This window comes from Ranitomeya imitator, chromosome 10 (genome assembly GCF_032444005.1).
Source record: "Ranitomeya imitator isolate aRanImi1 chromosome 10, aRanImi1.pri, whole genome shotgun sequence".
Classification (NCBI taxonomy): domain Eukaryota; kingdom Metazoa; phylum Chordata; class Amphibia; order Anura; family Dendrobatidae; genus Ranitomeya; species Ranitomeya imitator.
The window spans coordinates 18,260,041-18,275,484 of record NC_091291.1 but is presented as its reverse complement, the minus strand read 5'-3'; the positions used below and the strand labels follow the sequence as shown (position 1 = coordinate 18,275,484).

The 15,444-nt window shown below is 44.2% G+C and overlaps 1 protein-coding gene across 5 annotated transcripts in view; it reads right to left on the bottom strand.

Moving 5' to 3' along the window:
* Positions 1–1,208: 1,208 nt before the first annotated feature.
* PHLDB3 (pleckstrin homology like domain family B member 3) overlaps positions 1,209–15,444 on the bottom strand; it is a 48,887-nt gene continuing 34,651 nt past the window's right edge. For 3 of the 5 annotated variants that reach the window (XM_069741521.1, XM_069741520.1, XM_069741519.1), the window contains 9 exons: positions 14,938–15,021; positions 14,558–14,605; positions 13,732–13,822; positions 13,113–13,302; positions 12,956–13,034; positions 6,060–6,188; positions 5,745–5,928; positions 5,557–5,642; positions 1,209–2,381 (listed from right to left, as the gene is read on the bottom strand). In XM_069741521.1, the coding sequence (XP_069597622.1) occupies positions 2,247–2,381; positions 5,557–5,642; positions 5,745–5,928; positions 6,060–6,188; positions 12,956–13,034; positions 13,113–13,302; positions 13,732–13,822; positions 14,558–14,605; positions 14,938–15,021 (1,026 nt within the window). In that variant the 3' untranslated portion in view covers positions 1,209–2,246. The remainder of the gene's footprint in view (positions 2,382–5,556; positions 5,643–5,744; positions 5,929–6,059; positions 6,189–12,955; positions 13,035–13,112; positions 13,303–13,731; positions 13,823–14,557; positions 14,606–14,937; positions 15,022–15,444) is intronic. The other 2 variants (XM_069741523.1, XM_069741522.1) reach the window with 1 other exon arrangement.

Here is a 15,444-nt window from a genome sequence, read left to right as displayed (position 1 = left end):
CTAAAAGAGTGTAGACAAACCGAAATGCGTGAGCAGAGAACATGCCCACTATTCCGGTGACTCGGAGTCAGCCCTGGTATCAATTACAAAAGACATCTCCGCGCTTCTTCAAACAATTTAACATATTTTTTTTATTAAGGAGTAAAATAAATATAATAAACATAATGTTTGGAACAATAGTAGTAACAACCTTTTCACCAGATGTTCCCCTAAGTATACAGAATATTACACAAGCCTACAATCCTACACAATGGCGCACGTATCAAAAAGATTGTGCGCAAAAAACACACAAAAAATAAAATAAAATCAGGCAAAGAGGGGAAAGTGGGCATTTGACTGGTCACAAAATGGAGCCCATAGATGTCCATGCTCCACTATCTGGGCCCCCTGGTACGAGGGGGGCAAAGCCTCACGGTATGCGTCTCAAAAACATGCAAATATATACAGTGATCTGATTAATTTACATCGGTCACAAAAAAAAAAGTCCTGAGGCCTACTAGAAAGGCGGCCATTTTGTTACCAAGAACTAAGAAACATTTCTGAGACAATATGAGTAATATTGGCAATTTAAAGTGGTTTGCAAGGCAGCCATTTTGTGACCTTGATAGAGTACACAAAATGGCCTCTTTTAGTGACTGAGGAATATTAAACGACCATATTGTCATCATGCTACCCGCCTGTCTAAAACGGTCTATAAGAAATGCCTTTGTCACCCATAGCAACAAATCACAACGCAGCTATTATTTCAACAAAGTAGTTTAAGAAATGAAAGCTGTGCTGTGATTGGTTGCTATGGGCAAATCAAATGGCGACCAGTTTCCAGTTTAACAGTTTAATTCAGTGACAGGTGAACATGATTGGCTTTAACAACCAATCAGAAACAGTGTTTAATTTTCCTAGCGCAGTTTAGAACAGGAATCCTGAAGGGTTGCCATTGGCAACAAGGCAATCTGAGCGCCTATTGACAAACTTTATTTGTAAATGTTTTTAGCAGCAAAATTAAAAATGCAATGTGGAACATTTTTTTGTTACGGGGTCCTGTCATATAGGCCAGGGGTCCCCAACTCCAGTCCTCAAGGCCCACCAACATGTCATGTTTTCAGGATTTCCTTAGTCTTGCCCAGGTAATAATTGCATCACCTGTGCAATGCAAAGGAAATCCTGAAAACATGACCTGTTGGTGGGCCTTGAGGACTGGAGTTGGGGACCTCTGATATAGGCGACCCCAGAGTGCTACATGATAAGATAGGCCTCTTACAAACATGTATATGATCCCGCTTCAGTTCTGTCCATACACAATCCAGAGCCATCGGTAAGTTATTAGTAAGGCGGAGTGAATCGATTTATGAGGCATCCAGCAAAATTTGTATCAAGGCAAGGAAGTGGTTAAAATTTTTAAAAAAATGATGCATTCTGGGTAGCACAACGGTCCTCGGGGCTGATCTTACGCTTTTTCGGCACTCCAGTCCCATGTTGAAGCTAATTCGAGGTCCCATGCAGTCACATTGAGGAATGATGCGTTTCATGACGTCTCAGATTGGCCTTAGAAAGGAGTCAGGGCAGATGACTGGGGTTATTTTTTTTCGCCCCTATCCTCCGCTCGTGGACCAAATTAGTTTGGACTGAGATGAATCTGTCTCTGAATTTGAGCGAATCTGTCCAAATCAAAACAAAATAACATCCATGAGAGAGGCCGTTTTGGGGCCTTATACGTCCCAAATTTTGAGGAAATGCCCAAGCATATACATGTGGTCCTTCATGGCTTGGAAATCTGAACTTAGTATCACAAGGCCAGGCTGAAAACATCTCCAGAATCCAAATCCTTAGGGTTATTTCCATCAGTTCTTTGCCATCTTCAAGAAGATCACTAAAGATTCAGGGCAGCCATTTTGAACCTCAGGTTCTTAGGGATTTGTACCTTTTTTTTTTCTCCGTTCTCGAAATGGTCGCCGACAAACACGAATGCCCAGCAGGCCCTGGAAGCTTTCAGTACCATAATATATTACATCCAGAATCAGTCATAAACAAGTTCACAGGAAAAAACGAGCAGACGAACGTATGGACGTATATACACAAACGGCCAGGGAATGGCCGGTAAAACCTCCCATACCCCGGCCATATGCCGGAGTCAGTTTCAGTCTTTTGCTTCAGTAATATTTCTCTCACTAGTTCCTTCTTTATATTAAAAGTCTGTGCTTCATGTCCTTGTCTTCCTTTTCTCCTTTGGCTCAAGTCCCAAAAAGTTCTCAGTACCTTGAGTTCTCCTCAGCTGCCGTGACCATCACGTCCATCCATATCCTCATGGCCTCTGGGGTTGGGGCCACCATACAAAACAAGCGTTCAAAGGTCTTCAAACAAAATGTCAACTTGGGGTGTGGGCTCTGATAAAGTCAAAATATAAACAGTACTTGATCAATGAAATGCTGTAATAGGGACACATCATAGGCACTCTATGAAGGGAACACTGTTACCGGTACACCAAAGAGGACACCACGATTGGCACTCTACGAAAGGGGACACCACGATTGGCACTCTACGAAGGGGACACCACGATTGGCACTCTACGAAGGGGACACCACGATTGGCACTCTACGAAGGGGACACCACGATTGGCACTCTACGAAGGGGACACCACGATTGGCACTCTACGAAGGGGACACCACGATTGGCACTCTACGAAGGGGACACCACGATTGGCACTCTACGAAGGGGACACCACGATTGGCACTCTACGAAGGGGACACCACGATTGGCACTCTACGAAGGGGACACCACGATTGGCACTCTACGAAGGGGACACCACGATTGGCACTCTACGAAGGGGACACCACGATTGGCACTCTACGAAGGGGACACCACGATTGGCACTCTACGAAGGGGACACCACGATTGGCACTCTACGAAGGGGACACCACGATTGGCACTCTACGAAGGGGACACCACGATTGGCACTCTACGAAGGGGACACCACGATTGGCACTCTACGAAGGGGACACCACGATTGGCACTCTACGAAGGGGACACCACGATTGGCACTCTACGAAGGGGACACCACGATTGGCACTCTACGAAGGGGACACCACGATTGGCACTCTACGAAGGGGACACCACGATTGGCACTCTACGAAGGGGACACCACGATTGGCACTCTACGAAGGGGACACCACGATTGGCACTCTACGAAGGGGACACCACGATTGGCACTCTACGAAGGGGACACCACGATTGGCACTCTACGAAGGGGACACCACGATTGGCACTCTACGAAGGGGACACCACGATTGGCACTCTACGAAGGGGACACCACGATTGGCACTCTACGAAGGGGACACCACGATTGGCACTCTACGAAGGGGACACCACGATTGGCACTCTACGAAGGGGACACCACGATTGGCACTCTACGAAGGGGACACCACGATTGGCACTCTACGAAGGGGACACCACGATTGGCACTCTACGAAGGGGACACCACGATTGGCACTCTACGAAGGGGACACCACGATTGGCACTCTACGAAGGGGACACCACGATTGGCACTCTACGAAGGGGACACCACGATTGGCACTCTACGAAGGGGACACCACGATTGGCACTCTACGAAGGGGACACCACGATTGGCACTCTACGAAGGGGACACCACGATTGGCACTCTACGAAGGGGACACCACGATTGGCACTCTACGAAGGGGACACCACGATTGGCACTCTACGAAGGGGACACCACGATTGGCACTCTACGAAGGAGACACCACGATTGGCACTCTACGAAGGGGACACCACGATTTGCACTCTACGAAGGGGACATTATGACTTGCACTCTATGGAGAGGACACTATGATTGGCATTCTATGGAGGAGACACTATAATTGAGACTCGATGAAGGGGACACTATGACTAACACTATGAAGGGGACACGGTTACTGGCACTCCATGGAATGACACTATAAGGGGACTCTATGCAAGGAATACTCTGACTGGCAGTCTACAGAGTGGACAGCGATACTGGTACTCTATTTAAGGAACACTACTAATGTGGAGCAAGTAGAATCTGCTTCATGGGGTTTTTGTCCTCATTTGAAACAACTAATTAAATTAAACTTAGTATAGTATATTAGTATAGTATAAGTATTAGTAGAGTATTTTTGACCTCACTGTGCTTTTTTGTGTCTTCTAATTAAATTAAACTTGTTGGGCTTATGTCTACCTTCAACCTTAAGAAGAATGAAACTATGGATGTAACTATGGAGGGGACACTGTGGCTTACACTATATGGATACGGAGGGGACACCGTGACTGACACTCTATGGAGAAGACACCGTGGCTTACACTATATGGAGGGGACACCGTGGCTGACACTATATAGAGGGGACATCGTGGCTTACACTATATGGAGGGGACACTGTGGCTTACACTATATGGAGGGGACACCATAGCTGACACTATATAGAGGGGACACCGTAGCTGACACTATATAGAGGGGACACCGTGGCTGACACTATATAGAGGGGACACCATAGCTGACACTATATTGAGGGGATACTGTGGCTGACACTATGTAAAGGAGGCATTATGGCTGACACTATGTGGAGGTGACACCTTGGCTGACACTATGTGGAGGGGGCACAGTGACTGACACTATATGGAAGTGATACTACAGGGAGGTGACACTGTAGCTGACACTATATGGTGAGCACACCGCGGCTTACATTATATGGCGGGGACACCATGGCTGACACTATATGGAGGGGACACTGTGGCTGACACTATATGGAGGGGACACTGTGGCTGACACTATATGAATACGGAGGGGACACCATGGCTGACACTATATAGAGGGGACACCGTGGCTTACACTATATGGAAGGGACATCGTGGCTGACAATAAATGGAGGGTCAACGTGACTGACACTATATGGAAGGGACACAGTGGCTGACACTGTATGGAAGGGACATCGTGGCTGACAATAAATGGAGGGTCAACGTGACTGACACTATATGGAAGGGACACCGTGGCTTACACTGTATGGAAGGGACATCGTGGCTGACAATAAATAGAGGGTCAACGTGACTGACACTATATGGAAGGGACACAGTGGCTGACACTGTATGGAGGGGACACAGTGGCTGACACTGTATGGAGGGGACACAGTGGCTGACACTATATGGAGGGGAAACTGTGGCTGACACTATATGGAGGGGACACCGTGGCTGACACTATACTGTATGGAGGGGACACCGTGGCTTACACTATATGGAAAGGACACCGAGGCTGACGCTATATGGAGGGGAAACCGTGAATGACACTATATGCAAGGGACACCATGGCTTACACTATATGGAGGAGACACCGTGGCTTACACTATATGGAAGGGACACCATGGCTTACACGATATGGAAGGGACACCGTGGCTTATACTATATGGAGGGGACACCGTGGCTTACACTATATGGAGCGGACACCGTGGCTTACACTATATGGAAGGGAAACTGTGGCTTACACTATATGGGGGGACACCCGTGGTGGACACTATATGGAGGGGACACATTACTTACCTTAAAGGCACTGCGCAAGTGGTCATAATACACCTCCTCTATAGCCTGGAAATAGATCACCCCCTTCAGCTTCTGCTCTTCTTTGTCTGCAGAACCATCACACAGGTCATTACGTCCGCACACGTCACCTACATCCCCCATAATACACTGTGGCGCCATCTGTCTAGATGGGGACAACCCCGTGGTACCTGCATAGTACGCCAGCCGTCTCTTCTGCCTATCAAACACGAACCAGCGCTTCTTCCACGTCTTTATCCGGCCGCCCATCTTCACCAGGTACCCCTTGCAGCACGCGGCACTCACCCGCACTTGCGCGCAGGTCTCCACGCTGTGCCCCGATGCTTCCAGATACGACCTGAGGTCCAGAGGCGGCTGCGAAAGAGAAGGACACAGGATTTCAGCAGAACTCTGGATGCAGCTTAGGATGTGACCGGAGTAAAATTTGCAAAGTTGGGTAACATTTTAGAGAAAGGGTGAGATTTCTTGAAGTTGCGTCGACTTACTGGCTCTGTGGGGGTCTCGGGAACGACTGTCTGTACTACGGGGGGATTGGAGACAGCAGCTTCTTCCTTCACGTGGTTTTGCTCCGCTTCCAGACGCTTTGTCATTTCTTTGGCCGCTCTCTTCTCCTCCTGGGGCAAAGCAAAAGGCAATGGAGATCTGGCAATAGTTTACATCGCCTCCTACTGGTGCAACAAAGTAATGCAAGGCGCGAATCATGCGAGGACACGAGGAGAGCGCAGGTGTCTACACCGAGACAGGCCGTACATTGTGAACCACCGAAGAGCATGAAGTCACACTTGGCCTCCATCTCCTTACGGAAACAATGGCTCCATTCTCAGCTCCACCCTATAAAAACAATGGCTCCTCCAAGCCGGATAGCACAAGGCATCGTCCTTATAAATTCACGATCCTCCTTGTCTCAGACTCTCTTTTTCTTATACGCAAAAAAAAAAGTTCCAAGTCTCTCCTTCCCTTTAATCAGTAAAAAAAAACGGACCGCACTCCAGGGTGATACATGGACCTCATCACTTGATCTTCAAATCAGATCAAAAATTGACACGTCTCCATTTTTGGACCATTTTTTTATCGAATCTATGGGACTGTTCACATTTCAGATCTTTTCCTCGGACCGAGCGGTCTAAACGAAAGCTCGGAGACTTGTCCGGTACTGATATGATGCAAGTCCAGAACACCTGTGCGAGCAAACGCCCAATTCTGGTGACCAGTAAGGATGGAACCACACGTGTCTAAAAATTATCCCCTATCCAGATTATTTTTTTTGTAAACTGGAATACTTGACGTTATGGGATATGCCATAAACGCTGGGACCTAAACCTATCTCCAGATTGGGAAATTATTATTATTTTTTTTAATCCTTTTAATTTAGTGCTAATTTTTATGCTCTTTACAAGGAGGTGTGGCTCGATGGATCCTCAGGGGCGTGTCTTAAGGCTGTTCTGCATAATTACTCTGTTAGCCACGCCTCCTTAGTAATAAAAAAGTATAAAAATATCGCTAAACAAAAATGACATATCTCTGGACCCTTATGGTGATTTTTTTTTTTTTTTTTTTTAAATGGAATACTGAAGGGAACAGCGTGAATAATATAAGAGCAAAAATTGGACACTCATGACCTGGTGACAGATCTCATATAAAGGAGATCCGATCACCCACCTACTGTATAGGGCATAAATGTAAAATCAGGGTGGACAGGAAAGATGAACAAAAAATTCTTAAAGGGCCAGTAGGAGTAAATCCCCTGCCCTTGTTTCTGGAGAGATGTAGGTGAACATTTAGGTCACATCCCCTTTAACTATAATCCACCCCCATACACATAGGATCCTAGGTATATCTTGCAAGCCCAATTGTTAATTTGGGGGGTTTTCAAACACAGGTGTAACTAAAGAAAGCGATGGGTGCAGGGTCTAACAAGGAGGACGAGTCGAGGGCGCAGAGTTACTGGATTTTTTGTCTATATTTTACGGGAAACGCTCTTTGTATTCTCGGCTCCTCACCTGCCCTGTATGCAAAGAATCGGAGCAAACATGAAAAACTTGTTTGCCAGTTCAGGTTGAGACCCGGCTTGTCAGGGAGCAGCAGGGAGGCCGATATAATGGGAGAGTCTGCCGAAAACGATCTGTCACCTATAGATTAGTATATAAGGGCTCATATAGTGCACACATACACACAGTGCCCGGGCACACACACACACACACACACCAGTCCATACCCGTGTCCGGTGCCGCTCCTGCCGTCTGACTCACTGAGCGCAGACCTTGTGCCCCAGGCTCGCCTCCAAAAAGCAGAAGCTCATGTGTGACGGTCATGTGACGGCGAGGTCAGCCGGCAGCGCAGAAGCTCAGCCCCGCGCACGGCTCAATGGACGGGGAGAAGTGCAGGAGGGTGGGAAGCCTTACTTATCACCGACACATGTTCACAGGGACCGTATCATCAGGAAATGGCCCGGCTTCTACTCTGTCATTTTCTTTTTTTTTTTTTTTCAAAAATTTCTCATACAGAAATCTTGCAATTTTCACACCGGACGCAAGACTAGAATCACATTTCCTGATCTGTACAGATAACGTTATAGAGGTTTTATTATCATCACAGACAAGATTACAATGACTGATAACACCTCTATATACAGTAGACAACACAGGATCCACCATTCACAATAGATGATGTCACAGCTCACCTCCTCCTCCTCCTGTACAATGACTGATAACACCTCTATATACAGTAGATAACACAGGAACCACCATTCACAATAGGTGATGTCACAGCTCACCTCCTCCTTCTCCTGTACAATGACTGATAACACCTCTATATACAGTAGATAACACAGGAACCACCATTCACAATAGGTGATATCACAGCTCACCTCCTCCTCCTGTACAATGACTGATACCACCTCTATATACAGTAGATAACACAGGAACCACCATTCACAATAGGTGATATCACAGCTCACCTCCTCCTCCTGTACAATGACTGATACCACCTCTATATACAGTAGATAACACAGGATCCACCATTCACAATAGGTGATGTCACAGCTCACCTCCTCCTCCTGTACAATGACTGATAACACCTCTATATACAGTAGATAACACAGGATCCACCATACACAATAGGTGATGTCACAGCTCACCTCCTCCTCCTGTACAATGACTGATAACACCTCTATATACAGTAGATAACACAGGATCCACCATTCACAATAGGTGATGCCACAGCTCATCTCCTCCTCCTGTACAATGACTGATAACACCTCTATATACAGTAGACAACACAGGATCCACCATTCACAATAGATGATGTCACAGCTCACCTCCTCCTCCTCCTGTACAATGACTGATAACACCTCTATATACAGTAGATAACACAGGAACCACCATTCACAATAGGTGATGTCACAGCTCACCTCCTCCTTCTCCTGTACAATGACTGATAACACCTCTATATACAGTAGATAACACAGGAACCACCATTCACAATAGGTGATATCACAGCTCACCTCCTCCTCCTGTACAATGACTGATACCACCTCTATATACAGTAGATAACACAGGAACCACCATTCACAATAGGTGATATCACAGCTCACCTCCTCCTCCTGTACAATGACTGATACCACCTCTATATACAGTAGATAACACAGGATCCACCATTCACAATAGGTGATGCCACAGCTCATCTCCTCCTCCTGTACAATGACTGATACCACCTCTATATACAGTAGATAACACAGGATCCACCATTCACAATAGGTGATGTCACAGCTCACCTCCTCCTCCTGTACAATGACTGATACCACCTCTATATACAGTAGATAACACAGGATCCACCATTCACAATAGGTGATGTCACAGCTCACCTCCTCCTCCTGTACAATGACTGATACCACCTCTATGTACAGTAGATAACACAGGATCCACCATACACAATAGGTGATGTCACAGTTCACCTCCTCCTCCTGTACAATGACTGATACCACCTCTATATACAGTAGATAACACAGGATCCATCATTCACAATAGGTGATGTCACAGCTCACCTCCTCTTCCTGTGCAATGACTGATAACACCTCTATATACAGTAGATAACGCAGGATCCACCATTCACAATAGGTGATGTCACAGCTCACCTCCTCCTCCTCCTGTACAATGACTGATAACACCTCTATATACAGTAGATAACACAGGATCCACCATTCACAATAGGTGATGTCACAGCTCACCTCCTCCTCCTCCTGTACAATGACTGATACCACCTCTATGTACAGTAGATAACACAGGATCCACCATACACAATAGGTGATGTCACAGCTCACCTCCTCCTCCTGTACAATGACTGATACCACCTCTATATACAGTAGATAACACAGGATCCATCATTCACAATAGGTGATGTCACAGCTCATCTCCTCCTCCTGTACAATGACTGATAACACCTCTATATACAGTAGATAACACGATCCACCATTCACAATAGATGATGTCACAGCTCACCTCCTCCTGTACAATGACTGATAACACCTCTATATACAGTAGATAACACAGGATCCACCATTCACAATAGGTGATGTCACAGCTCACCTCCTCTTCCTGTGCAATGACTGATAACACCTCTATATACAGTAGATAACACAGGATCCACCATTCACAATAGGTGATGTCACAGCTCACCTCCTCCTCCTCCTGTACAATGACTGATAACACCTCTATATACAGTAGATAACAGGATCCACCATTCACAATAGATGATGTCACAGCTCACTTCCTCCTCCTGTACGCTGACAACACCTCTATATACAGTATATGACACAGGATCCACCATTCACAATAGATTATATCACAGCTCACCTCCTCCTGTACAATGACTGATAACACCTCTATATACAGTAGATAACAGGATCCACCATTCACAATAGGCGATATCACAGCTCACCTCCTCCTCCTGTACAATGACTGATAACACCTCTATATACAGTAGATAACACAGGATCCACCATTCACAATAGGTGATGCCACAGCTCATCTCCTCCTCCTGTACAATGACTGATAACACCTCTATATACAGTAGACAACACAGGATCCACCATTCACAATAGATGATGTCACAGCTCACCTCCTCCTCCTCCTGTACAATGACTGATAACACCTCTATATACAGTAGATAACAGGATCCACCATTCACAATAGGTGATGTCACAGCTCACCTCCTCCTGTACAATGACTGATAATGCCTCTATATACAGCAGATAACACAGGATCCACCATTCACAATAGGTGATGTCACAGCTCACCTCCTCCTCCTCCTGTACAATGACTGATAACACCTCTATATACAGTAGATAACAGGATCCACCATTCACAATAGGTGATGTCACAGCTCACCTCCTCCTGTACAATGACTGATAATGCCTCTATATACAGCAGATAACACAGGATCCACCATTCACAATAGGTGATGTCACAGCTCACCTCCTCCTCCTCCTGTACAATGACTGATAACACCTCTATATACAGTAGATAACAGGATCCACCATTCACAATAGGTGATGTCACAGCTCACCTCCTCCTCCTGTACAATGACTGATAACACCTCTATACACAGTAGAAAACACAGGAACCACCATTCACAATAGGTGATATCACAGCTCACCTCCTCCTCCTGTACAATGACTGATACCACCTCTATATACAGTAGAAAACACAGGAACCACCATTCACAATAGGTGATATCACAGCTCACCTCCTCCTCCTGTACAATGACTGATAACACCTCTATATACAGTAGAAAACACAGGAACCACCATTCACAATAGGTGATATCACAGCTCACCTCCTCCTCCTGTACAATGACTGATACCACCTCTATATACAGTAGATAACACAGGAACCACCATTCACAATAGGTGATGTCACAGCTCACCTCCTCCTGTACAATGACTGATACCTCTATATACAGTAGATAACACAGGATCCATCATTCACAATAGGTGATGTCACAGCTCACCTCCTCCTCCTGTATAATGACTGATAACACCTCTATATACAGTAGATAACACAGGATCCACCATTCACAATAGGTGATGTCACAGCTCACCTCCTCCTCCTGTACGCTGACAACACCTCTATATACAGTATATGACACAGGATCCACCATTCACAATAGATTATATCACAGCTCACCTCCTCCTGTACAATGACTGATAACACCTCTATATACAGTAGATAACAGGATCCACCATACACAATAGGTGATGTCACAGCTCACCTCCTCCTCCTGTACAATGACTGATAACACCTCTATATACAGTAGATAACACAGGATCCACCACTCACAATAGGTGATGTCACAGCTCACCTCCTCCTCCTGTACAATGGCTGATAACACCTCTATATACAGCAGATAACACAGGATCCACCATTCACAATAGGTGATGTCACAGCTCACCTCCTCCTCCTCCTGTACAATGACTGATAACACCTCTATATACAGTAGATAACAGGATCCACCATTCACAATAGGTGATGTCACAGCTCACCTCCTCCTCCTGTACGCTGACAACACCTCTATATACAGTATATGACACAGGATCCACCATTCACAATAGGTGATGTCACAGCTCACTTCCTCCTCCTGTACAATGACTGATAACACCTCTATATACAGTAGATAACACAGGATCCACCACTCACAATAGGTGATGTCACAGCTCACCTCCTCCTCCTGTACAATGGCTGATAACATCTCTATATACAGTAGATAACACAGGATCCACTATTCACAATAGGTGATGTCACAGCTCACCTCCTCCTCCTGTACAATGACTGATAACACCTCTATATACAGTAGATAACACAGGATCCACCATACACAATAGGTGATGTCACAGCTCACCTCCTCCTCCTGTACAATGACTGATAACACCTCTATATACAGTAGATAACACAGGATCCACCACTCACAATAGGTGATGTCACAGCTCACCTCCTCCTCCTGTACAATGGCTGATAACATCTCTATATACAGTAGATAACACAGGATCCACCATTCACAATAGGTGATGTCACAGCTCACCTCCTCCTCCTGTACAATGACTGATAACACCTCTATATACAGTAGATAACACAGGATCCACCACTCACAATAGGTGATGTCACAGCTCACCTCCTCCTCCTGTACAATGGCTGATAACATCTCTATATACAGTAGATAACACAGGATCCACCATTCACAATAGGTGATGTCACAGCTCACCTCCTCCTCCTGTACAATGACTGATAACACCTCTATATACAGTAGATAACACAGGATCCACCACTCACAATAGGTGATGTCACAGCTCACCTCCTCCTCCTGCACAATGACTGATAACATTACTCACCCTGGCCTTCAGGAGGCGCTCTTTTTCTGCCATGGCCTCGAGCAGCTGACGTTCCATCTCCGCTATTTTAGGTATGGGTCTATGGAGGAGGAAGAAACAAAGTCACTACAGAGTAGCGCTCTCTACACCCGCACCGACGGCAGTGATGGGGGATTACCTGTAGGTCAGGGGCAGCCTGGGAAGAGCGCTGCTCTGAAGTCTCCCCCCACAAGACCTCCTGTCTTCACCTTGCAGGTTGCGGCTCCTGGCGATCTGAAGATTGGGGCTGATGGCTAAGGCGATCTTCCCTCCAGAACTGCTGGAGGAGACGGCGAGGTGTAGAGCCAGGCCGGCGCTCTCCAGGCACGCTGCAAGACCGGAGGTGACAGGTGACATCTTGTATCCCCAAATACCTGCACTCTGCATTGCTGCCAGCAGATGGCAGCGCTCTCATCCTATACAGCGCGGAACCTTGCCAGCACATCCAATCTAATGTTTCCTGCCCTGACACACTGCAGCAAAAAATCAGCGATGTGCTAAGGATGGATGTCTAGACCGGATACAAGTGTAACCAACAGTCAGACGTTGAGCTTCCAGAACAAAGAAAAATAAAAATAGGTTCCCATTCGCTGACAGCAAGCGGAGGTCTTAAAAACAGTGAAAACGTGAAATAAAAAGTTTATTAAAAAGTTGCTGAACTTTTTTTTTTATTATACGGTGACTGTATTATATATAAATAAATATACCATATATATGTATATAATGCACAAAATCATTAAAAAAAAGTCGCCACTCACTGTTGCCGTGAAGTGAAACCGGGCGGTCAGACTGGCGGACGAATGGCGCATTTCCTCTCCTCCTAGGCAGGCTGGAGGTTCTCTGGAGCCCCTAGTGGACAGGTTAGGTAAACGGTAACACATACACATACATATATATATTTTTTTTATTCTAAATTTATATTTAATATATTAAATATAAATATAAGTATGATTTAATGTTTAAATTTAAAAAAAAAAAAAATTATATATATATATATATATATATATATATATATATATATATATATATATATATATATATATATATATATATATATATATATATATATATACACACATTTTTTTTTTTTTTTATTTAAACATTAAATTATACTTATATTTATATTTAATATATTAAATATAAATTTAGAATAAAAAATATAGAATATATAAATATATATGTATATATATATATATATATATATATATATATATATATATATATATATATATATATATATATATATATATATATTTTTTTTTTTATTTTTTTTTTTTTTTTTTTTTTGAAATATTTAATTACATATATTATATATTTTATATGTTAAATTTTAATATATATTTGATATATTAAATCTGAATATGTAATAAAGAATTATATAAATAAAAAAAAAAAAAAGTTGAAACTGTAATTCCTCAATCTGCCAGCAGGGAGCAGTGACGCGCTTCGATTGTGCACAATTGCGCGACATATTGGATTGTTCGTGATTTACATTTTTTTTTTTTCACGTCAATCTGAATTTGATTATTTGCAATCGGGGAAAGGGTTACTCACAACACAACTATTCCTTGGGGGTGTACTCACTTTTATTTTGCGCATGGACGTGTGAGGTTCATGCTTTGAAATGAGCTCCTACTTAAAACAAGAGAATGTGTCTCAAGAGAGTGGAGAAAAGTAAAAAAAAAAGTTTTTGTTTTTTTTTAAGTTCAATGAGAGATGAAAGGAGTTGGAGGGGGTCCATTGATGGGATTGGGGGTGATGGGGGGGATTTGGAGGGGAGAGGTAAAGCTAAATAAACACATCAGATAGATGAGATTTGGGTTTCTGCAGATCTGACATGTCTGCTTCAAAGAATAAAGGACAACTAGATGTCGGGGTTAAAAAAAGCAAAACAAAAAGGCAGAAATAGAACAGAGAGCAAGGTGCGTGTGACATGACACTCATATGTAAGGTTTATTACTCACCCTTTTGGAAGAACCCTCCTTCCCGTCCTGTTGGTCTGAGTTTTTTCCACTCAATGCGCTAAGGGCGAGCAAGCGATCTTTCTCCTAAACAAAAAAAAATAAATGATGAGCTGATTTTCTTGGAATCCTTGTAGCAGTCAAAAAAAGACAAACCTCTTAAAAGTGGAGCTGTCACCAGGTTAGAAGTTACTAATCCTTGCTCTTATTTTATTCAAACTGCTCCTGAGAATTTCGGGGTTTTGTAAATCCGCCGTATGGTTCCAGATATATGAAAATTTTTATATGTAGCGCTAATTTTTATGGTCTTTAACAAGAGGGCGTTGCTCACAGGGTGATAACGGTATGTAGAGCAGTCTAAAGACACGCCCCTGAGGATCCTGGAAGCCACACCCCTTTGTAAAGAACATAAAAATTAGATTTAAATAAAAGGCCCATATCTTTGAACCATATGGTGAAGATAAAAAAAAAAACGGGAGTGGCGGGGATAAAACATTAGGAAACACTGGC